Source organism: Rousettus aegyptiacus, unplaced genomic scaffold (genome assembly GCF_014176215.1).
Source record: "Rousettus aegyptiacus isolate mRouAeg1 unplaced genomic scaffold, mRouAeg1.p scaffold_m13_p_2, whole genome shotgun sequence".
Taxonomy (NCBI): Eukaryota; Metazoa; Chordata; class Mammalia; order Chiroptera; family Pteropodidae; genus Rousettus; species Rousettus aegyptiacus.
Genome location: NW_023416295.1, coordinates 20,973,214 through 20,996,225, shown reverse-complemented (window position 1 = coordinate 20,996,225; position 23,012 = coordinate 20,973,214). Strand labels below are relative to the sequence as shown.

General features: G+C 34.0%; 1 protein-coding gene across 47 annotated transcripts in view; it reads left to right on the top strand.

The window, feature by feature from the left end:
• MAP2 (microtubule associated protein 2) overlaps positions 1-23,012 on the top strand; it is a 244,607-nt gene that overhangs the window by 210,611 nt on the left and 10,984 nt on the right. For 9 of the 47 annotated variants that reach the window (XM_016132295.2, XM_016132299.2, XM_016132296.2 and 6 more), the window contains 7 exons: positions 414-4,157; positions 4,365-4,571; positions 4,740-4,874; positions 7,823-7,884; positions 11,305-11,475; positions 12,411-12,558; positions 16,870-17,210. In XM_016132295.2, coding sequence (XP_015987781.2) covers positions 414-4,157; positions 4,365-4,571; positions 4,740-4,874; positions 7,823-7,884; positions 11,305-11,475; positions 12,411-12,558; positions 16,870-17,210 — 4,808 coding nt within the window. The remainder of the gene's footprint in view (positions 1-413; positions 4,158-4,364; positions 4,572-4,739; positions 4,875-7,822; positions 7,885-11,304; positions 11,476-12,410; positions 12,559-16,869; positions 17,211-23,012) is intronic. The other 38 variants (XM_036235961.1, XM_016132302.2, XM_016132309.2 and 35 more) reach the window with 13 other exon arrangements.

Below are 23,012 nucleotides of genomic sequence, written 5' to 3'. Positions count from 1 at the left end.
TAGCCTTTTATATATATTTATTTATTTGTACCCACGTATTAGCTACTTATTCGGTATTCTTTAATGCATAATTTTTATGTGTAGAAAGCATACGAAATTTGTTTCTACTACAATACATATCACATACTATTTAGGAGAGATCAAACAAACAAGCGAAGGAAAAAAGAATATTCAAAATATGCTCTTATTACAATTCTGTATGCATTAATTCACAGCTAGAGTTCATTTTAACAATAGTACAACTATATCTCAATCCTGGCATTTTCATATTGATTTTTAAATGGGCAGCATGCTTGCATGTTCCATGGTTTTTCTTTTCACCCTGCCATTCGTCATTTCAAAATATAATTTTAAGCTTACTGCCTGAAAGCACTTGCCTATTATTTGTTTAAAAATCAACCCAATTACTTCAGGTTTACTTACAGCCTCGAAGATGGAGTTCCATGATCAACAGGAATTGACTGCCTCTTTAGCTGAGCCATTTGACAAGAAGGAAAAGGAGTCAGAGAAACAAAGTAAGCCTGGTGAAGACCTTAAACATGCTGCCTTAGTTTCACAGCCTGAGCCAAGTAAAACTTTCCCTGATAAAAAGGACATGCAAGGCACAGAAGAAGGAAGAGCACCTCTCACTCTGTTTGGGCACACTCTTGATGCCAGCCTAGAAGAAACGAAACAGAAGGCAGAGCCAGGCCTAGTGGTACCTGGTATTGGCCTCCCTGCAGAAACCACAGCTCCGAAAGAACAAAAGGACTGGTTCATCGAAATGCCAATGGAAGCAAAAAAGGATGAGTGGGGTTTAGTTGCTCCAATATCTCCTGGCCCCCTAACACCCATGAAGAAAAAAGATGTGTTTGAGGATATCCCCAAATGGGAAGGGAAACAATTTGATTCTCCCATGCCAAGCCCCTTTCAGGCTGGAAGCTTTACTCTTCCTGTAGATGTCATGAAGAATGAAATAGTTGCAGAAGCATCACCTTTTGCCCCCGCACTCTTACAACCAGATGACAAAAAATCTCTGGAAGAAACTGGTGGCCCGGTGACCACCAAAGATATTTCTAAAGTTGAAGAGCCCCATAAAGATAAACCTGATAAAATGGCAGAAGCACCAGCCCCAGAGGTAGCAACTTCACCCAAAGTTGCCCACATTATGGAAGAATGTGTCCCAGAGAAAGTTTTAGGAGAAGACAAAGGAGCAATGAAACAAGAGAGTGTTCAGAAAAAAGAGATGTCCTTCCTTAGTGGACAGGAACCTATACTTACTGAAAAGGAACCTCATTTAAAGCTTGAAGAAAAAACAACCATTTTTGACAAAGAAACCATGCCAAAAGACAGTGAACCCTCAAAACCGATGGATAAAGAAACTGGAGTAACACAGCCTTCCACAGAACACACTCTCCCAAAAGAACAGGAAGGCCAAGAGCCTACCACAAGTACACTGAAACAGGAGCCATTCCCTATGAGTCTGGAGCACGCGGTTACTAATTTAGCCATGACCTCTAAGACGCTGGAGAAAGGCATGAAAGAACCAGCTGCCCTAAGTGAAAAGAGTGCGATCGAGGACCTTTTTGAAGAAAAAGTTGCTGACAAAGATAGTAAGGTTGAAGGAGTTGGGGCTGCAACATCAGCTGAGCTTGACATGCCATTTTATGAAGATAAATCAGGAATGTCCAAGTACTTTGAAACATCTGCCTTGAAAGAAGATGTGGCAAAAAGCATCCAGCCAGGCAGTGATTACTATGAACTGAGTGACACAAGAGAAAGTGCCCAAGAGTCTTTTGATACTATATCTCCTATGTTTAAAAATGGTGACAAGGGCCTTCAGGCAGGTAAAGAATCCCAGCCCAGTGCTCCAGCACCAGAAGCAGGGTATAGCACTCTTGCAAAGAGTTATCCATCCGACTTGCCTGAAGAACCCAGTTCTCCCCAAGAAAGAATGTTCACTATTGATCCAAAAGTATATGGGGAGAAAAGGGATCTCCACAGTAAGAATAAGGACGATTTGACACTAAGCAGGAGTTTAGGACTTGGTGGTAGGTCTGCAATAGAACAAAGAAGCATGTCAATCAATTTGCCCATGTCTTGCCTTGATTCCATAGCCCTTGGATTTAACTTTGGTCGGGGGCATGATCTCTCTCCTCTGGCTTCTGATATTCTGACCAACACGAGTGGAAGTATGGATGAAGGGGATGATTACCTTCCAGCCACTACCCCTGCCCTGGAGAAAGCCCCTTGCTTCCCAACAGAAAGCAAAGAGGAAGAAGAACAGATAGAGGGAGAAAAAGCTACCAGAGAGGGAAATGCTCAAATCGAGACGTGTGAGTCACCCTTCCTAGCCAAAGAATATTACAAAAACGGTTCTGTCATGGCCCCTGACCTGCCTGAAATGTTAGATCTGGCAGGCACAAGATCAAGACTAGCTTCTGTGAGTGCGGACGTTGAGGTTACCAGGAGGAAATCAGTCCCATCAGAGACTGTGGTCGAGGAGAGTACTACTGGGTTGCCCCCTGTCACTGATGAAAACCATGTCATTGTTAAAACAGACAGTCAGCTCGAAGACCTGGGCTACTGTGTGTTCAACAAGTACACAGTCCCACTCCCATCACCTGTTCAAGACAGTGAGAATTTATCAGGAGAGAGCGGTTCCTTTTATGAAGGCCCTGATGATAAAGTGCGAAGAGATTTGGCCACAGACCTTTCACTCATTGAAGTAAAACTGGCAGCTGCTGGAAGAGTCAAAGATGAGTTCAGCACTGAGAAAGAAGCAGCCCCACATGTTTCTGGTGACAAATCAGGACTGGGTAGGGAGTTTGATCAGGAGAAGAAAGCTAATGATAAGCTGGATACTGTATTAGAAAAGAGTGAAGAACATACTGATTCAAAAGACCATGTCAAGGAAACAGAAGAGGCTGGTGATAAAGTTGAAACATTTGGATTAGGAATAACCTACGACCATGCCGTGGCCAAAGAAATGACCATATCAAAAGATGCATTACCTCTCATGGCAGAGAAAACAGAGAAAGGTCTTAGTTCAGTGCCAGAAGTAGCTGAGGTAGAACCATCCAAAAAAGCTGAACCAGAACTGGATTTCGCTGCAAAAAAAACTGACCAGGGTCATTTAGATATTAAAATCAGTGACTTTGGACAGATGGCCTCGGGGCTAATAGAAGCTGGAAAGGCAACAGAGCTTAAACTAGAGGCTATACAGGACCTCGCTCCCTTATCTGCAGCACCTCAGGAGGCAGATGCACTTATGGGTATTGAGTCTGGCCACATGAAAGAAGCCACCAGAGTCAGCGAGACAGAAGTCAAGGAGAAGGTAGCCAAGCCTGACTTGGTGCACCAGGAGGCCGTAGACAAGGAAGAATCCTATGAGTCCAGTGGTGAGCACGAAAGCCTGACTATAGAGTCCTTGAAACCTGATGAAGGCAAGAAGGAAACATCCCCAGAATCTTCTCTAATTCAAGATGATATTGCCATCAAATTATCAGTGGAGATCCCTTGTGCACCTGCTGTTTCAGAAGCTGATTTAGCCCCAGATGAGAGAGCGGATGTCCAGATGGAATCTATTCAGCTGCCAAAAGAAGAAAGCAAAGAGACCCCAGATATATCTATCACACCCTCTGACATCGCAGAGCCACTGCTTAAAGCTGTTGGGGCTGAACCAGCAGAAGCTCAGCGCGAGGAAGAAGAGATAGAAGCCCGGGGAGAATATGATAAACTGCTTTTTCGCTCAGACACCCTTCAAATTACTGACCTGGGTGTCTCAGGTGTCAGGGAGGAATTTGTGGAGACCTGCCCAGGTGAACACAAAGGAGTGATTGAGTCTGTTGTGACAATTGAGGATGATTTCATCACTGTCGTGCAAACCACAACTGATGAAGGGGAGTTGGGTTCCCACAGCGTGCGTTTTGCAGCCCTAGAGCAGCCTGAAGTGGAAAGGAGGCCGTCCCCTCAGGCTGAAGAAGAGCTCGAAGTCGAAGAGGCAGCTGAAGCCCAGGCAGAGCCCAAGGATGGCTCCCCGGAGGCTCCGGCTTCTCCCGAGAGAGAAGAGGTTGCGCTCTCAGAATATAAGACGGAAACCTATGATGATTACAAAGACGAGACCACCATTGATGACTCCATCATGGATGCTGACAGCCTCTGGGTGGACACGCAAGGTGTGCATTATTATTTTTTTTTTTTTAATTTTCTGCTCCCCAAATAAAATCCAGTAACCTAATGGAATTCTTTTTTCATTTTAAACATTTTAAAATATCCCTTTATCTCTTTATTTTGCATTTTGTTAAATACATGAAGGATTTTGTACATTTGTTACTAATGTTTTTGTTGTTGTTCTTGTTGTCATGATTTGCTTTGATCCGCAGATGATGATAGGAGCATCATGACAGAACAGTTAGAAACTATTCCTAAAGAGGAGAAAGCTGAAAAGGAAGTTCGGAGACCATCTCTTGAGAAACATAGAAAAGAAAAGCCTTTTAAAACCGGGAGAGGCAGAATTTCCACTCCTGAAAGAAAAATAGCTAAAAAGGAACCTAGCACAGTCTCCAGAGATGAAGTGAGAAGGAAAAAAGGTTCATTTAACAATCACTTCTTTAAAAATGTTTTTGAAGTAATTCATTATTACTCTTTTGTAGAAGAAACTGCCTAACAGTGGTAACTGTTTATGAAATTTTATTCAGTTTTGCTCCAAGTGTTTATTTTTTCCTGATGGTATGCTTTTTGTGTTTTCTTATTCATAGCAGTTTATAAGAAGGCTGAACTTGCTAAAAAAACAGAAGTTCAGGCCCACTCTCCCTCCAGGAAATTCATTTTAAAACCTGCTATCAAATATACTAGACCAACTCATCTCTCCTGTGTTAAGCGGAAAACGACAGGTGACTGTTCAATTCTGCAATGTGACTGGCAAACATAGACATGTTTTGTTTCGTTTTTTTTTTTTTTTTTAAATCTCATTACCGTAGCAGCTTCTTCATTTGTTTTTCTTCCAAGAATCTCAGCAGTCATGAATGATTTCGCTATTAAGTGTCTTGTATCATTCTTCTTCTTCTTCTTTTTTTTTCCCTCCTTGCAGAAGAGGTCATGACCATCTGTTTCTTTGTCATGCTCAGACTTAACAGTGATTGTATCTTGGCATTGTGCTCTAGTTTCACGTTCTGGGAATTCCTATTTTCATTCTGTGTGTTTGGTTAGACGATGGCGATGAATATAACCGTGGTATGCATTCTCATTATTTTGCCTATTTATCTCCCTCATGCTTAAACCCATACACATTTGTCTTATTTTCTATATTGTTACTGCCAAATCTGTTACTGATGTTGATGAACTTACTGAAAACCACCAAGAATGCATGATGATTTTGAGACTGAAAATGAAAAGCAAATCCGGGGTAAAACAGTGGTTACAAAATTACTTTGGAAACCAAAGGTAAAAAAGAAAAAAAGGAAAAGGAAATTGTCTGGTAATCCCAGATTTTATTTCTCATATTCAAAATTATGAAGGCTTTCAATCTACTGTACTACATCTCTTAGCTGACATTACATCATTGGGATTTTCTTAAATGTGTTGGATCTGAACTGCTAAATTTTTCTATATAATTCTGTGTTCAAAATTCAAAGATAAAACTTATTCCCCTCAAATTTTTGAGAACTTATGTCTGTTTGTATTTCACTACCTTCTTCTTATTAGGTCTTCTTCAATATGCTTGTTTTTCACTGTTGAAAAAAGTGATGGAATGAAGGCGTGAAACATTACAAATCATATGAAAATCACACAAATATCTATAATGAGAACTCTATTCCTAAATTTCAGTGCTAAGTATTTATTAAAATGTATAATTGTACTAAGATCATCTTATTTTATAATATATTTTATTTTATTTATAAAGTGTAAATCCTTGCAGTCTACAAAATAAGATATGAGATTACTAAATCTGAAAGGAATATTTTCCTTTTCATTATACATTTGAAGTGCCTTTTTATAAATATTCATATGGTTTTAAATGTTAAGAGTGGTATTAACCTTTATAAGAAAAAGAAAATCAAAGTAATTAATGGTTTCATGATAGCCACTAAAAATCCTAAGTATTTTGTATTTTTTTTTTCACTTAAGAATCATTTCATGTGCTTTCATTCAAGAAGTAGTCTCTAAGGCAGTATTTGAAAGTGGAAGGTTTATAATTATACACAAACCTTGATTATAAAGGTTTAAGATAAGGAGTTCCTCTAAGTTAACAGGAATTAACATGACATCTCTGAATCTTATGTCACATCTTAGTTAATTTTTATTAAACTTGGAATTTTTCTTTTAGTTAGACAAATGCTTGGGCAGGCAGAATCTCTTGGTTTGCACATTAAAATCCTATATCTTACCTGAGAAAATGAAAGAATATGTCAAGATTCAGAGGAAATGTCAAATGGTTTGATGAAATACCTACCTGTCATTGATATTCAGTTTACCTCACAGAGTAAATTGCCTTTGTTCATTCACTTATTAAAGAAAATTTATCATATTTAGACTGATTAGGTTCTTCTCTTATTCTATTCAAATATTAAAATACTCAAGCAGAAAGCATATACCAAACACGGGTGTCATTGGCTTGAAGCAGACTATGTGCGTCACAGAAATTTGAGATATATTAGAGAAATAGTAAGGAGGCATAATTTTGCACTGCTGCTGCTGCTGCTTCAAAAAAAAGCAGTTCCAGGATCTTCTTCTTCAAAAAAATAATCAGTTCCAGGATCTATGAATAATCTTACTAGCCAGTTCTAAATAGTATATAGCATATTGTAGACGGTTATTATTTTTGTGTTAGAGCTGCAGATGGCATAAGAACGCTTTCTGAAACTTAACTCAAAGTGCTTATAAGGATAAGTATTTTTTTTCCTGAGGTTTTTCTCTCTTATGAAATAAATTAAGGAGGAAGTAAACACACCAGCTCATGTCTTTCATTTTCTAAGCACAACTTTTAAGTGCGGATAGTTTCCCAAAACGCAAAGAATTGTTTTCAATCATGAGAGATATTTAAGTCAAGTCAGGTAAGTCATCAACAGAAAATATACTAGAGATATGGAGTTTAAAATTGAAACCAGAAGTATAAAATAGCGGGAGCAACAACAGTAACAGATGTGGTAAAAATTTCATACAGTAAGTGCATGTGTAGAACATGTTCTGTATTACTGAATTTAAAATTCCTCTCATGTTTTCTCTCTTCGACAAGCTATTTTTGTTTCCCTTTTCTTCTCATGTGGTGTGTTTCCCGTCAAACAAATGTGTCATTCATAATGTGAAATGAAAGGGTGCAAAGAGAAAGGGGTTGGCTGACCAAAATCGTTTGGAATATAAAATGCAGAAATATCTGTACATATGCCAGTGGCTACAAAAAAAAAAGGGTTTGGGATTTCCCATGAACTGTCTTTCATATCATGCCAACCCTAGAAACCAGTCGGTCCCCTGTTCCTTCAACTCCATAGCATTCAGATTACTGTTCCGTGACTTCCATTCTAAAGGATCTATCCTCATGTAATAGTAATTTAAAAGTACATTGGTAACCAACAGAAAATTATTTGGTGTGCTTACCTGTGCTTTGGTAACCATGGGGTTATATTAATAGGCACACACTCTAGTGGGAACCACATGCTATAATGTTGTTATAATTCAGTTTTCTTCAGAAACTGAATTTGAGTCTCGAAATAAGCAAAATTCATTTTGCTTTGCATTAGTCTGTTGACACAATCGAACATCCAAAGGGTACTGAAAAATGCATTTAAGTGGATTTTAGCCACTAAGTTTGGGGTTGTTTGTTTGTGTCTTCTCTTTTCCACAGCAGCAGGTGGTGAATCAACTCAGGCTCCCAGTGTATTTAAACAGGCAAAGGACAAGGTCTCTGTGAGTAGAACAACTTCTTCTTCTTCTTCATTTGACGTTCCCTTTGGTATTAGTGGCAACATTTAATAACATTAGATATAATTTAGACTTTAGCTGTTTATTCTTCAATGCCATCTTAAATTGTTCAGTCACCCACAATGAGTCTTGGTGGCATTCGGGCATGTCTTAATTTTAATATCTTCCAGAAGGACATGTAATGGTAGTTGGTGAGGGCAGAGCTGAAATTTAGGCTGCCTCTTTAGTAGTAAAACAAAATATATGAAACAAACAGTACAATGATCTGGCAAAAATAGGGGAGCCCAATTATGTACTTTATATAGATTCAAGATAAACCATTATAACCAGCACAAAACTATATTTTATAATACATATTTATGCAGATGAGCAAAAACAAGTAAAAATGTATTAAAATCCCCTTATCCAAAGATAACTAGTTACCATTTTGACATAAAACCTTTTTCCCTGCTCATTCACAGGTTTAATAAAAAAAAAATGGAAACATTGTGTATCGGTTCTTTAATTAGACAGTAAATAGAATTCCATATTATTAAACATTCTTGTACATCATTTTAATGACTATATTACATTGCATTTTATTTATAGTGATATACATAATGAATCCCCTGCTATTTGACATTCGAACTGTTTTTTGTTATTTTAACAATATTACTATAGAAATCTTTTTGGCTAAATCTATGAATGCATCTATATTTCCTTAGGATAATTTTCTAGCAGTGAAATTACTGCTTCAAGAACAAAGTCCATATTTAAGGTTTTTGCTACATGTTGTCAAATTGTCCTCCAGAAAGAATCTCCTGACTTTTATGTCCTCCAGCTGTATTTGAGAGTGTGCCCATGTTCATTATTGTTACCGGGTATTTCTAGACTTTTCCTGTGTTTGGCAAGTTATGGAGTTGAAAGATATTGTTCTAATTTGGTTGTATTAATGCTATTTAACTTCATATGTTTATAAATCTTTCACATTTCTTCTTTTGTGAATTTTATTTTTACATTATTAACCATATTTTTAAAACTTTTGAAAGACCAAAGCCAACATAAAGTATTTTTCTTCTTTCTTATTGAAATAAAAAAAAATGGAAAAACTACTGACAAAATTCTAAAATTACAACAAATAATTTGAATGATGTTAATTAATAGCCTATCACAGTGCTTTGGACCTTAGCTATTGTATATATACAAATTACAACTCTTTGTTTAGCTTTCTAAAAACTAATATGATAGTAGACTTCTACTTTTTATTTATTGTGAAAAATAAAGATTCATTTCCAATAATGACCAGATATATCTACTTGAACTCAAATGTCTTTAAGTTGATAACACACACACACACACACACACACACACACTCGATTTTTATATAAACGTTTGCAGACATATTTCTGAACATATGGCAAGGAATAGAATCCATTAATTGATTTGGTAAATATTGGTCTTTATTTTGAAAACACTGTGATTTCAAGATTTGTATCTCTTTACTTTCTGTTTCTCATGAGGAATTAATGAATTGTGTTTAAGAGCAGGGCTATAAAACAGACCAGGTCTAAGTCTTAACATTTGTTAGCTATATTATCTTTTTCTTTTATGCTTTAATTTTACAAAAATAAGAGGAGGAGTAAAAATTCCTATATCATAAGTTAGTTGAGAACATTAAGTATAGTAATTTTATAAAATAGTTCACTATACAGTACCTAGAACATAGTATTTATTCAAGAAACAGCAAGTTTTATTATTATTAATTATTATTAATCATTATTATTATTTGAAAGGCAAAAGGCATCTTTAGGAGCATAGAAAGTAAATTTGAGTTTTTTCCCTTTAGGACAGAAATTTTACATATACATAGTTTGAAAAACCTTTAGGAAGTTTTAGAGTCTCTTGCTCATTGAATAACTCAACAGGAATTGGTATTCAGTGCTTACATTTAAGACAGAAACCACATACATCTTCTCACTTGAAACTAACTATTTTCCTTGTAAATTCTTATCTGGTTTTTCCGAAGATTAGACCACCATTCTTCTAACTTTTTCTCATTTAACATCTTCTTTTTCCCTTCCTTGTGACTTCATTCTCTTCCTATATTTCCTAAAACCCTATGATTAACTTTTATTTATCTGATATTCACTGCATCTGTCAGAGCACTTATCTGACTTTTCAATTGATCTTTATTGTGAACTTGACCTATAATCCTTCATTTTATTTGGATTTTTTATATGTTTTATATGTTTTATTGTTTTATTGTGTGTGTGTGTGTGTGTGTGTGTTTAGCATGAGATTAGTAGTTGTCTTTTATAATTTGAGGTAATCCAATCACTCCATTTTTCCTTCCTTTGTCATGCTTTTGAAATTTACTATTTTATGGGTAGCCTCAATAAAAAAAAGCAGGACTTCTGCTGACCCAGTTAGCACTTCCCACACAAGGTGCTGGGTCTGTAAAACAAGAAGAAATTTGTGCAATGCATGAATACTTATGCCTCTGTTAAAGCAGCTACAGAAATTAAAACTTGAGATAAAAAAAAAAAAATCTGTTTAAACTGCTATTTTTGTAACAGCTAAATTATATTAATTATTTGAAAATAAAATCTCTTTGGCTTTGTCATACTTGTCTGTATTTTTAATACAGTCTCCCATGAGACATGTAGTATGTCAGCATAGCTTTATAGCTTTCCCCAAAAGCCATACACATCCAACCCACTTACTTAAACTTGCTGACAATCTCCCTAGGGATTATCAACACCTGTAAATTAAGTCTTGTGATTTTTATAGGCAGTCTCCTCAGTGCTGACTTTCATTTTTAGAATTAATAGCACATCATACAAACTACAGTCTGTGCATAAAAATGTTATGAATTTTATGGTATTACTTGGTCTCTAGTATGTATTTTACTCATAAAATGAACTCGTTATATATAAACTCTGCAATTTTCTGATGAAAGCAATGTAGATAATCTAAAAATATATTTTCTCAACTTAAAACAAATTTTCATCTTAGGTTTGAAATATACCTTGCCCTAAAATTCTTGAAATGTGACCAAGATATTGGTTATATATACATCTTAAGGGCTCTGTTTATCAAAGGAACAATTCCAACAGAATCTCAAGATATTTTTTAGATATGGTTTCATTATAAAACCTATGGATTAATCATATTTTATGTAAAGAATCCATAAAGAATATTTTAATCTATATTCTCATAAATGAGTATTCTTAAATTAAGAGATATCCAATGGGAATGTCTTGTCCTCACATAAATATACATCTCTATCATTGATTATAAGCATTTATCATGTGTTCTTATTAAATGTATACACTTAATTTCTTATATGTTTATACATTTCTAATTTTCATTTTACTTCATAGTTTTGTTTATTTTGTGCTTTTGTTTGTTTTCTTTCATGGCAAGAATTCTACCTTGTCAAAGATTCCTGCCTTACAGGGTAACACAAAGTCCCCAAGATGCAGCTCAGCCTGCCCTAGTCCGATTAAAAGGGCTACTTTTTCTGACAGTTTTTTAATACAGCCCACCTCAGCAGGCTCCACAGACGGGTTGCCATACTCAGAATCAGGGAACAAGGTAAGGCAGCGGGTCAATCAAAGGCGCAGAAAGGAATAGCATTTGAGAAAAGTTTATAGGACACGGTTCAGTAAATGTATAAAAATAAAGACTTTAAATTCTAAAATGGTTGACATATAAACAATAGACCTTATGATAAACACATGGAAATTAAAAGCTTCAATGGACGTTCTAACCATTAAAAAAAATTAAAAATGTCTTTTTCTAGGTATACCATCCATTATTAATTTGTTATTTATTTGCCATTTAATAAAATTCTAAATACAAACAATATACTAAATATTTTACATATAGTATATTATACATAATGTTGTGTAATCTAATAACAAATTATATCACGTATAATATAATAGACAATTTGGACTCAGCGTCAGACACATCAGGATTTCATACTAACCTCTGCCACCTACCAACTTGGTGATGTTGAAAAAATTACATAAACTGGTTAAACCTGTGTCCTACGTATAAAATGCATGTGATATTTTGTGGTGAGAGTTAAAGCATAAGTGGATGTAAAGTCCTTAGAGTTCCTGTCACATAAATGTACAATATATGTCGGTGATCATTGTTAGGAATATCATGCATGCAGATTAATAAATTATCATGCTAATGAAAAGTTTTCAGTAAAATTACTAATTTATTATAACTTATGTAATAAACTTATTTTATCTATGTTATTTAGAATCAGAACTTCACAATTAATTATTAATACTAACTCCAAGATAATATATTTTTATAAAACCTCTAGGCAACTATGAATTCTTTCTGAGTTTTAAAGTAAAAAATGCTTATAAGTATGTGGAATTCAGCAGTGTGTATTAAAAGAAATTCATCTCTCAGCACAGGAAGAAAAGTAGCCAGAGCAATGTAATCACTGTGTGTAATTAAAATAAAGATTCGCGAGAACCCAACGTCTTTTTGTTTTCCCCAATCAGGATGGAGTAACCAAGAGCCCAGAAAAGCGGTCTTCTCTGCCCAGACCCTCGTCCATCCTCCCTCCTCGCAGAGGTGTGTCGGGAGACAGAGATGAGAATTCCTTCTCTCTCAACAGTTCTATCACCTCTTCAGCACGGCGGACCACTAGTAGGTTTATTTTGGTTTGGCTTCCTTTTTAATCATTTTTTTTTAATCCCTTAAGTGAAGTAGAGCTTTTGCACTTATACTTTTCACTTTTCAGATAAAAAATGCTTAAAAAATAGATTACATTTGTCCTAAGAATCAGAAAATGCAGAGTGTTGATGGGTCCAAAATAGCATTTTGAATCAAAACGATTCGTGGAGGAGATGAATACATACTGCTTTATTGTCCATTAAATAGAAATGAAACAAAGTCATTTTTCTCAGAATATATTTCTCTTTTTTCAAGTTTAGGATAAAAAGAAATTTTGAGAGAAGTAATTAATAGAGAAAGCCAATAGTCATGGATTTTAAAAATATATATCTGTATAACCTTCATTCTTATTAGAAATCCAAGTTCAAAAGTCTACTTGGAAAGTCAGAAATCAAAATCTAGGATCCTACTCAAATTGTTAAGAATTTACCTTTTAATGAGACTGTAAACATAGCATATTCTGTGCAGTAGCTTGAATTTCTTTTGACTGATGGCCCATCATGAACTGGTTGGCAGTTATCACAATTTATGTAAAGAATATAAAAATGTTCTAATTATTACCCACTTATATGTTGTGTTGCTACAAAAAGACTCTCTAGTAAACATGTGTTTAAATTATTCTCGTAAGTATGTCTCTATATTACAATAAAAATAATTATAATTTTCGAGCACTTATAGATGCTGAAATCTGAAGAAACAATTTTCACTCAGTTTAATTAACAGTGCTGGTGGTTAGATACTAATAACCTGGTTAAATCTACTGATTAAAAAAACTAACTTTATAGAGAAGGTAAGCTGTGCAATGCTGCACAGCTTGCAAGTGGTTGAATTTGATTTTCAGCCCACTGATAACTTCACAACCTGTCCTCGTAATGTCATCTTTATATTTATTTGGAAGAAATAGTTCTCCAGAACTATTCTGTAGAGTCACTTGGATAATAGTTTCTGTCATTTAAAATTTATTACAAAATGGTGGAAATTGCTACTACTATCACATTATAATGGATTTCACCACTTTTTTTTTAAATGTTGAATAATTGGCCCACTTAAAATGCAATTATTTTTCATGACACTTAAACAATGTTTTGAGGGTTTTTTTTTTATCTACAATTAAAGCATTTATTATATTTAGAGCAATTGTACTCTACATCATTTACTTTTATGAAGTATTAACATTCTTGAAATATGTGCTAGGTACATTTTGAAATTACTAAAACTCTTTTTTACCTTAGCGAAAATTAAGTATTCAAATGAACTAGCAAGGAAGGCACGTAAGAATCAGCATTATCTCCAGAGGAAAGACTTTAACTCCAAATATCTAGAGTTGAAATTGGCTTAACCCTGGGGATGTCACGACAAGACAAAAGTGCTCCTCAGAAGCACACCTTGAATTATGCTTGCATTTGTTGCTATGGGAACAAAATTGTACTTTATCTATAAAGCCACATCTTCAAACCACTGTGTTCTGTTCTTTAAAATATATCTGTATATAAATTGCTTTTTATGTTCTGAGCTAATTCTATTTCTATTTTCTAGCTGTACTTAAATGCATAAGCACATTTCATTGTACTATTTGACAGTGAACATAACCGATACTCTGATAATCTAAGGACATAGGGTTTATTTTATCTCTACATAGCAACAGCTTAAAGGCCCAAGGACAATTAGAAGAGCATGCAATTTGCCTGTCATCTTAATTGCACACAAGAATGTTCTGGCATTTTGTATAGCTATAGAAACAATTTGAAAGAAACAAATTTTGTTATGCAGTAAGTTCATTTAGCCTAAGAGGATGGAAAATACTGTTACTGAGTAGTTGACAAGATAAATAAAAGCATGGTTTAGTAAAGTAACTCAAAAATTTTTAAATTGTTTTGGTATCTTAGAATTAACTCTTTTAATTTCAAAACATACAAAAAACACTCATTTGTTATTTTGATGACTAGAACATAACTTATTACAATAAAAGCATATCTGTTGCACAGCAGTGTTAATGGCTTAACAATAGTGATTTTTCCTCATTCTACAGATGCAACACGACACTTTTATCCTTTAGTTTTCCAAAGCTTAAAGCCATTTTCTGAGTATAGAAATGATACTTACCTTTAAAACTTTTTTCTTTTAGTTAAAATGATTATGTACATCCAGGATATTGTTTAAGCTTCATCTTCGGGAAGTAAAAAATCATCTCAGCATACTTTGATGAATTCCGAATCCAGTTTGTAACATTAAAAAGAAAATATATTGAGCACCTACTGTGTTCAAGTCCCATGAAAGATACTAGTGGTAGGTACACTGGCAAATAATACAGAGAAGATCCCTATCCCCAAAAGATCTAAGCTATTCAGAGATGATGAAGTCATAAAGAAAACCTTTAAGGAAGAAATAGGTCTCTAAAGAGATTTTTCAGAAGGTCATACTGACTGACTCAAGCCTACATCAAAAACTTGGTCCGTAAACAAACTTAATAGCAAAGAAGCTACAAAAAGCCAAGTTGGTTGTGGTCGTTGTATCATCCTGGTTTTGACATGTCATTTTTTGGAAATAATAAAAATGCACACTAATTTATCACTTTAGTCTTCTCATATCCCATTTCATATTGCAAACTGAAGCATTTACCCATGTTTAGCCCTTATGGTTATAAGACCAGAAGGAGACAGGGCAACTTTCATTTGATACATGAAAACTGTTCACGGAAAGAGGAAATAAAATTGTTCTGTTTCTCCAGGAGATTAAGCCTAGATCAATGAGTAGATTCCCACTGTTTGTATGTTAGAATTACCTAAGAAGCTTTCTTGAGCGTACTACTTGTAAATTTTTAAGCAAAGATTAATTGTCCCCCTTGTCAGGAAGAACTTCCTGCACTGACGATCATTTACATTAGATGGCTCTAAGATCCTTTCCACTTCATTGGGTTAAAATTAATGAGTTATACCTTTACCTCTATAAAATTTCTAGATTTGTTGATTTTTTTTTACAAAGTACACATACTCAGGAGTAAAAAACAAAAGTGTGTTTTTCTTATAAAATACAAAAAAGTAAAAGAATTTGTACATTTATGATTGAAATCAATGCATTATTCTAAGAGAAAAGGTTTTTATGTTAAGAGGAGGTTAAATATTAAGAAGTTAAATGTTATACCGGGCTTAGAGTTTAGTATCATCTGGGTAAATGAGCCTCAATGTCCTCATTTTTAAATCAGGGATAAGAAGAGCTGCTTCTAATGACTAGGAGTAGTTTTTTTTGTTTTTGTTTTTGTTATTTTTTGGTGTCAAATGTTTGGTATTCACAAAAGTGCTTTGAAATCTGTAAGATGTTCTTTTATTTATATCATTCTTTCAAAAAATATTTGAAATGGCATGCAGAAACACATTTTAAAAGATAATATGAGAGGAACATAATATAGGAAAATGGGGGCAAAAGAGTTAAATGACAATGAGGCTAGGGTCACATTGAGGCAAAAAAAAATGCATCTCATAATATTCTGTGTAATTGACTGAGAAGGATTATTAATTTGATTCTAAACTGCCAAATTAGTAATGAAAGTAGAGGCGAAAGAAAAATCAGGTAACAAGATTTACTGTGAATATATTGTTAAAACATCCTAGTTTTCTGAGAAAAGTAGACTTTGGTATTAACAGCTGAAGTAAATTTCCTTATAAAGGAATTACATGGTGTTGTAGAACAAAGTCTGATGTAATTGAACAGCTTTCAATAAATGCATTTGCAATTCACAGTACTCTTCAGTATAATCTGAAGGAGTCACTTTGAAACATATTTCAATAAATAACTTAATACACGGGCCAAAATTATGTCATCTAAATACACAGTTTTATGTTATATCCACCTGGATGTCAGAATGAATTTACTACACAGAAAAATAAATCCTCTGCATACCATACAAGGAATCTTCAGTAAATATGAGTCCACATTAGAACATTAAGTGGAGACTCTTTTTTGCAACCAAAGGCAGTTTTGTATGCTTTAACAATCACACAAGTAAAAAAATAGTTTTGAAACATTCATAGTAAGATTTAGGAAGAACAAATCAAGAAAACTCAAGTTTTGCTCTTGCAGTGATAGCACTGAAATTTCAAAAAAATGTCACCAAATTATGAGCCTACAAAAAGGAGGCTCTCACCTTTTTGAGTGTTGTTGTAATTCATACTCTTAACACTTTAGAAATTTAATGTATTGCAAGTTCTAACAATTATGGGAAGAAAGATACTTCGAAGAGAACTTTCTGATGCTATGGTTTTGGTTTTGTTTTCTTTGTTAATATAGGGTCAGAGCCAATTCGCAGAGCAGGAAAAAGTGGCACTTCAACACCCACTACCCCTGGATCAACTGCCATCACTCCTGGCACCCCACCAAGCTATTCTTCACGTACACCAGGCACTCCTGGAACCCCTAGCTATCCCAGAACCCCTCACACACCGGGAACCCCTAAATCTGCCATCTTGGTGCCCAGCGAGAAGAAGGTCGCCATCATACGTACTCCTCCAAAATCTCCCGCCACTCCCAAGCAGCTCCGGCTTATTAACCAACCACTGCCAGACCTGAAGAATGTCAAATCCAAAATCGGATCAACAGACAACATCAAATACCAGCCTAAAGGAGGGCAGGTAAGAATCATTTGAATATGTATGTGCTGCCACATGTGAAATCCCACTAATTATTATGATGCCTTCCTCATATTATAAGGTACCAGTTCTTCCAATAATATGGAGATTGAGCTGTTAAAGAATTACTGGTTACAATTCATTGCCAAGAGTTTGGAACTTATATGAGAAACCCAGCTTGTAAAATATAATGAAAATCATATGTCAAGTCCATTTCCTTTGGTTATTATTGGATAAAAATTGATCTGACCATATAGGAGAATCTTTCATTTTATTGCCTAACAGACCTTTTCTGAATGTATCTCTATTGCCTTGTAGATTTTAACTTTCAAGAGATTAAAATGGCATTTATGGTATAAATTTGATCATTCTATTTTAGATCCCGACTGTGAGTTCATCTGACTCTATTTTAGTGATTCCAGTTTTGTCTCCTTCTTTCTTCCTCAAGGATTTCCAATTACATCTAATACAGTCTCTCTGTGTTCACTCCAAAATCACAGCATGGTTTACCAAGTTTCTTCTCTGGCTGCTATTGCCTAAACATTGCAAAGGGAAGATATTCATGTCTATAATAAATAGACAGTTCTATACAATTCTGATGACCAAAGTGTTGTATCAGAACCCTATTTAAGATCAATTGTATTGAATAGAGTTATTAGTACAGATCTACCTATTAACTCTTAACTGCAGCTCCGGAGCAAACAGTCATATCTTTCCTAAAAATGGAGCCTTGAGTTCTGAACCTTGCTTGTACACTGTGTGTTTGGACAAAACGGTTAGCCTAGAAGGAGATAATACAAATGTCATTTACTATTTCCCTTGCAATATTGATTTATCCATGGGATGGTTTGACTTGTCTTGTCATTGAAGAGATAGAACACCCATCCTTGAGAGAAAGGAGAAAGTAATAAATTGTTTTGTACATGAACAAACTTGTAATGCCCTTTTATCATCCCAAGAATAGTTTTCCTTTCAACCTCAATATTATTTTCTGCTACTCTTTCTCTTGTCTTATTTTCTGCCATTGATTTGTGGTATCTCTTCTTCATGTAGAGAAAATGTATTTTTAGGGCAGGCTTAGAAGAATGAGCTAACCAAATGTGAAGCTTTCAAGGACGCCTACTCACTATTGGAACAAAAATTTAATGTTACTCCTTCCTTTAGCAACAGAATTATTTGCTGTTTCATGATTCTGTTCAAGAAAGCCCCAGAAGTTAATAAAAATCAACCAAAGTTAGGGGAAAGGTACTCAATATGTCTTTTTTCAGAACAACTATAATATTCTATATAATACTATAGTCATAGAAAGACGCTCTGTCATAGAAAGATGTTATTAAAAATGTAAGCCACAAAAACCCTTTTTAAGTAAAAAACAAATTCTACCAAATTTAAACTTATAATTCTAAAAATCTCTTAGTATTCTTACATTTATCTGAGTTTTTCATATCCAAGAGAAAGAAATATTTTGGGCTTTTTGGAAATATCCAAATGTCATATTATTTTTAAATTTATACATAATTTAAAGGAGTAAGTTGAATAAAATCAATTTAGTACCAATTTAAAGTTTATTATTTTAGCTTTTGGTGAGGCTCCCCCTTAAAATACAGTAATATTGTATATATTTAAAATTAATTCTTTTTGTAAATATGCCCATATTCTAGTATTCTCCTAAATTAAATGTGGGGTTTACTTCTTATATTCTGGAAAATATTGGTACTTAAAAGAATCTGTTTCTTCTTAAAATCACGAAGTAGATAGATTATTTCCAAGATATTGCATTGAAACAAAAAAAAAAATTAGAAGGGAATAATTATTGATATAGTTTGACATAGAAATTTTATAACGTGTGATTTTATTCAAAGTACTCTTCAAGGTAGACTAAAAAAAAGAGTGGTTTTAGCCTCAACTTTTCTGGAATCACAAGTTAAACCAATCTGAAAAACATGATAACATTTATTTTCGTCTTTCTGGTTCTTTATCATATCCGGTTGTGAATATTTCTGTCTAATTTTAATTGACTTCTACTATACTTGGTACTTGGTAATTTATAAAATTGATATAATAATGTCTTATTCTCTTGACTGAACTAAACTTGCCCTAGAGATTATGGTAATTAAGGACAAATAAAGACATATGACAAAAATTACAGAAAGAACAAAAATAGCCTCAAAATCACAGTGTCATTTGAAGAAACTCTCTTGTTTAATAAGGGAGTTGTTAACCTGCTGCAAAATTATCCTATCTCGGCTTCAGATAACTTTGGAAAAATTCATAACAGTAAGGTTATGAAGTGACATTTGTTGGAGAAGCAAAAGGTTCTCCTCACCAAGATAAGAAACAGATGGAGGAAGATATTTGCCTTCTGTTTTGTCATAGATGACATCAATGCATTTAAATTGGAGGAGGAAATGAATTGGGAAATTGAGATGCACTGCAGTTGAACTGTCATTGTAGGAAAAATATATCACTCAACACTTTAACACTATCCCCTTAAAAGCCTCCTTTTAGTGTATGATCTTCTCAAGTACAGAGTGAGGACAGGTTCTTTCTCTGTACATGTTAAACTGGAGGTTTTGACTGGATCATCAGAGTTTCCACTTTATCGAATGACTAGGGAAAACTTTTATGTTAAAACTTCTTAGAAATTATCAAGCCGATGTGTTTAACACATCAGCTAACCTTTATTATCTGATTGAGAATTCATAGATGTATTCTGTTGGGGAAATTAAAGCCACTTGGATGTTATTCTCAATTGTAAATTATTTATCCTAGGATATTTGAATGGACAGTAGACAACTCAGAATCACTGAAAAGGATAGGACAATAGTGATACTTTCTGTAGAAGCCAGATTTTGCAATACAGATATGTGGTCTACAGGTATTGAAAAAAAAATAGTCACACAATTTTTATTAATAAAGATGAGAGTAAACTTGAAGATGTAACTTTAATTCTTCTGCATAGGCTCTTACCATAAAATTTAGAATGGTCAGATTGTATGTAAATGATTTAATTTTAAAAAGCTTTATTATCATTTTAAAGTTTGTGCAATCACTAAGAATTGGAAGAAAAAAATGTATAATAAAAGATATATGCGTTTTGGGAATTCAACAACTTTCCAAGGTAGAAAGCTTTATTATTTGCTCCCGTTGGGACATTTATTGCTGTTCCATATGTGTAGGTTTTGTGCTCCTATTAAAAAGTCCCATTTTCTATAGGCAAGGAGGCTCAGCTGAGTGACTTAGTTCAGCTAGCAAATCAGTGCCTCATGGCATAGATAAACTAGCTGAAGATAAGAGGAGTGTGACAGAAAGCAATAAAGTTAATCTGTTCAGCTAAAACAAATCCATTCTATTGGAAAGAATTACTGTAGATAGTGAGCTTGGCTAATTTAACTCAAGGCAAAAGGTAAGACTATCTTATTAAGTGTATTAATTTGAAACCATCTAAATGTAGTTAGCTCCCTAATCCAACATTAAGTCCAAATCTAAAATTTAGAATAGTTTTAGTTTTTTAAGAACACAATTGCTTAAACAAAGATAGGAAAATAAACAATTTCTCTAAATGCATGGCAAAAAGACATTTAGCCACCAACTCGATGAATGGTACTTGGTCCCTTTTCTGTGTATGTCTTATAGGCACGTTAACTTATGGACTATGCCTACATGTTTTGACAGGTTTCTTGTTTTTTATCCAACAGCTTTATCAAGATCAACATAGAAAGCACAATTTTCATACCTTGGTGATAATTGAAAGTTACTAATGAGGTAGTTTCACAGAGGTTGTTTTCATTTACAGCTTGTTGGATAGGGTGGTTAGGTAGATCATGATCTCTACAAGGCCATTTCTATGAATTTGATGGATTGCCTTGTAAATTATGTACTTCAGCTTCACTCATGGAGCAGTCAGTCATTTTCAGGTCAGCTGGGCTAAAGATAGTAGTATCTTAAAGTCACTCCTGTTTAAGAAAACAATGGTACTCATTTATATAATAGATCTTGTAGAATTTGTCAGCCTGTTATGTCTCAGCCAACGTTACCCTGGCATCTTTTAAAAAAAATTATTTAGATAAATTCATTATAATAGAAACTATGAAGTATACCCTTATAATCTAGAAATAAAGCAGTCTAATTTCTATCTCACTTCTATATGGATCCACCAGATAAAGGAACATTTGACATCAGAGATATCCACCTTCTTATATTTGAACTTTCATATATTCACAGAATAAGAAACAGAAGTCCTGATATTACCTACATCTTGCACATAGGGCTTCTAATATCATCCTTTAATGGCTGAGCTATAAAGTCAGGTTCTATAATTTTTATTTAATGAATAATCATTTGTCTACAAAGTATGCAATTTTATATACCTTAGTCTTTGTTTGCTTTAACTTTTGTTACACAATTTGAATATGGTAATTTTATTTAACATTCTCTTCCACACCAAGATTTTCTTGCCTTGGATTGAAATTTGAAGCTTCTGAACTTTTATAATATTTATATGAAATAATTTAATGCATATAATGTGTTACATGAATACACTATTAAAAAGTCAAGATCATTAAAGTTGAAAAGTTGTGTTGCATTTTTTATCATATTTTTGTATTATCCTACAACTGGTAGATTTTTTAAAAATAATTTTTAAAATTGAGGTTTTAAAATAAAGGTTAGCTAACTTTTGATTTCCTATAGATAATATCAAGCATCAATAATGAAATATCAATTCTAAAATCAACTTTGCCATCTTTAAAATAACATGGTGAGCTGATTTTCAGTTCCTAAATAATTCCAGAAGCTCAAATTAGTATATTCATTTACTCAATCACTTATAGGTATTTATCGAGTATCTATTGTATCATACTATTGTCTAGGTACTGAGAATATGACTGAACAAAATGGACAATTTCTAAAATTCTTACCTCCATGAAATTTATTTGTAAATGATCCTAGAGATCTTTGGCATGAAGTATTTTGTAATTTTTCTAAGGCATAAAAGCAAGTCACATGGACTAGATGGGTCTTCGGGTGCAAGTTGTCAGGAATCATACAAGGCATTAAGCATCCACTGCCCAAAGTGGTTTTGTTTTTGTCCACTCGACTACCAAGCAAGATGGTAAATATGATATTTTGCCTCATTTTAGAGAAAAGCAAGATACTATAACACTATTGCAATTATGAAAATATGTAAAGACTGTACCGTTAATGCATATCAAAGGTCTACTTTACATTGTAGATTGAGCATACACAGGCTGAGAAAATCTACCATTGAAATGGGCCAGCTATTTCTCTCACTAGAAAATCGATGACTCTCTGTAAAACCTGGGGGGAAAAATCAACAGAACGTGGCCTTGATAGTTTAGGATTTTAAGATTTAAATTATCCCTAAATAATGCTGACAATGTGTGTGGCCCCTTTGGGTTTGAATAATTTGCTTTGGAAATCATAAACATTGTCAAAAATTTGTTTAAATGTTAGAGTCAGATTCATGCAACCAAATTTAGAATTTCCATTTTTGCAACAAGTGAATCAGATTTAACATTTGGCTTTTGACTACTTGATAATGAGTCACTTGATTGGTACTCTAATGGTCTCTAATTTAAAATTTGTAAATGAAATATGAGACCCTGTATTAGAAAAATGGCTTAAGGTGAATTCTATTTTATTGCCAAAATAATTAGATCTTCCTGGAGAATAATTAAAAGTGTTGTTGGAAATAATAAATCAAAATTATTTCCTTTCTAAACATAATTTATCTATGTGGTTTTAGTTGTAATGGCCCTTATTGACTTAAAGGTACCTGTATCT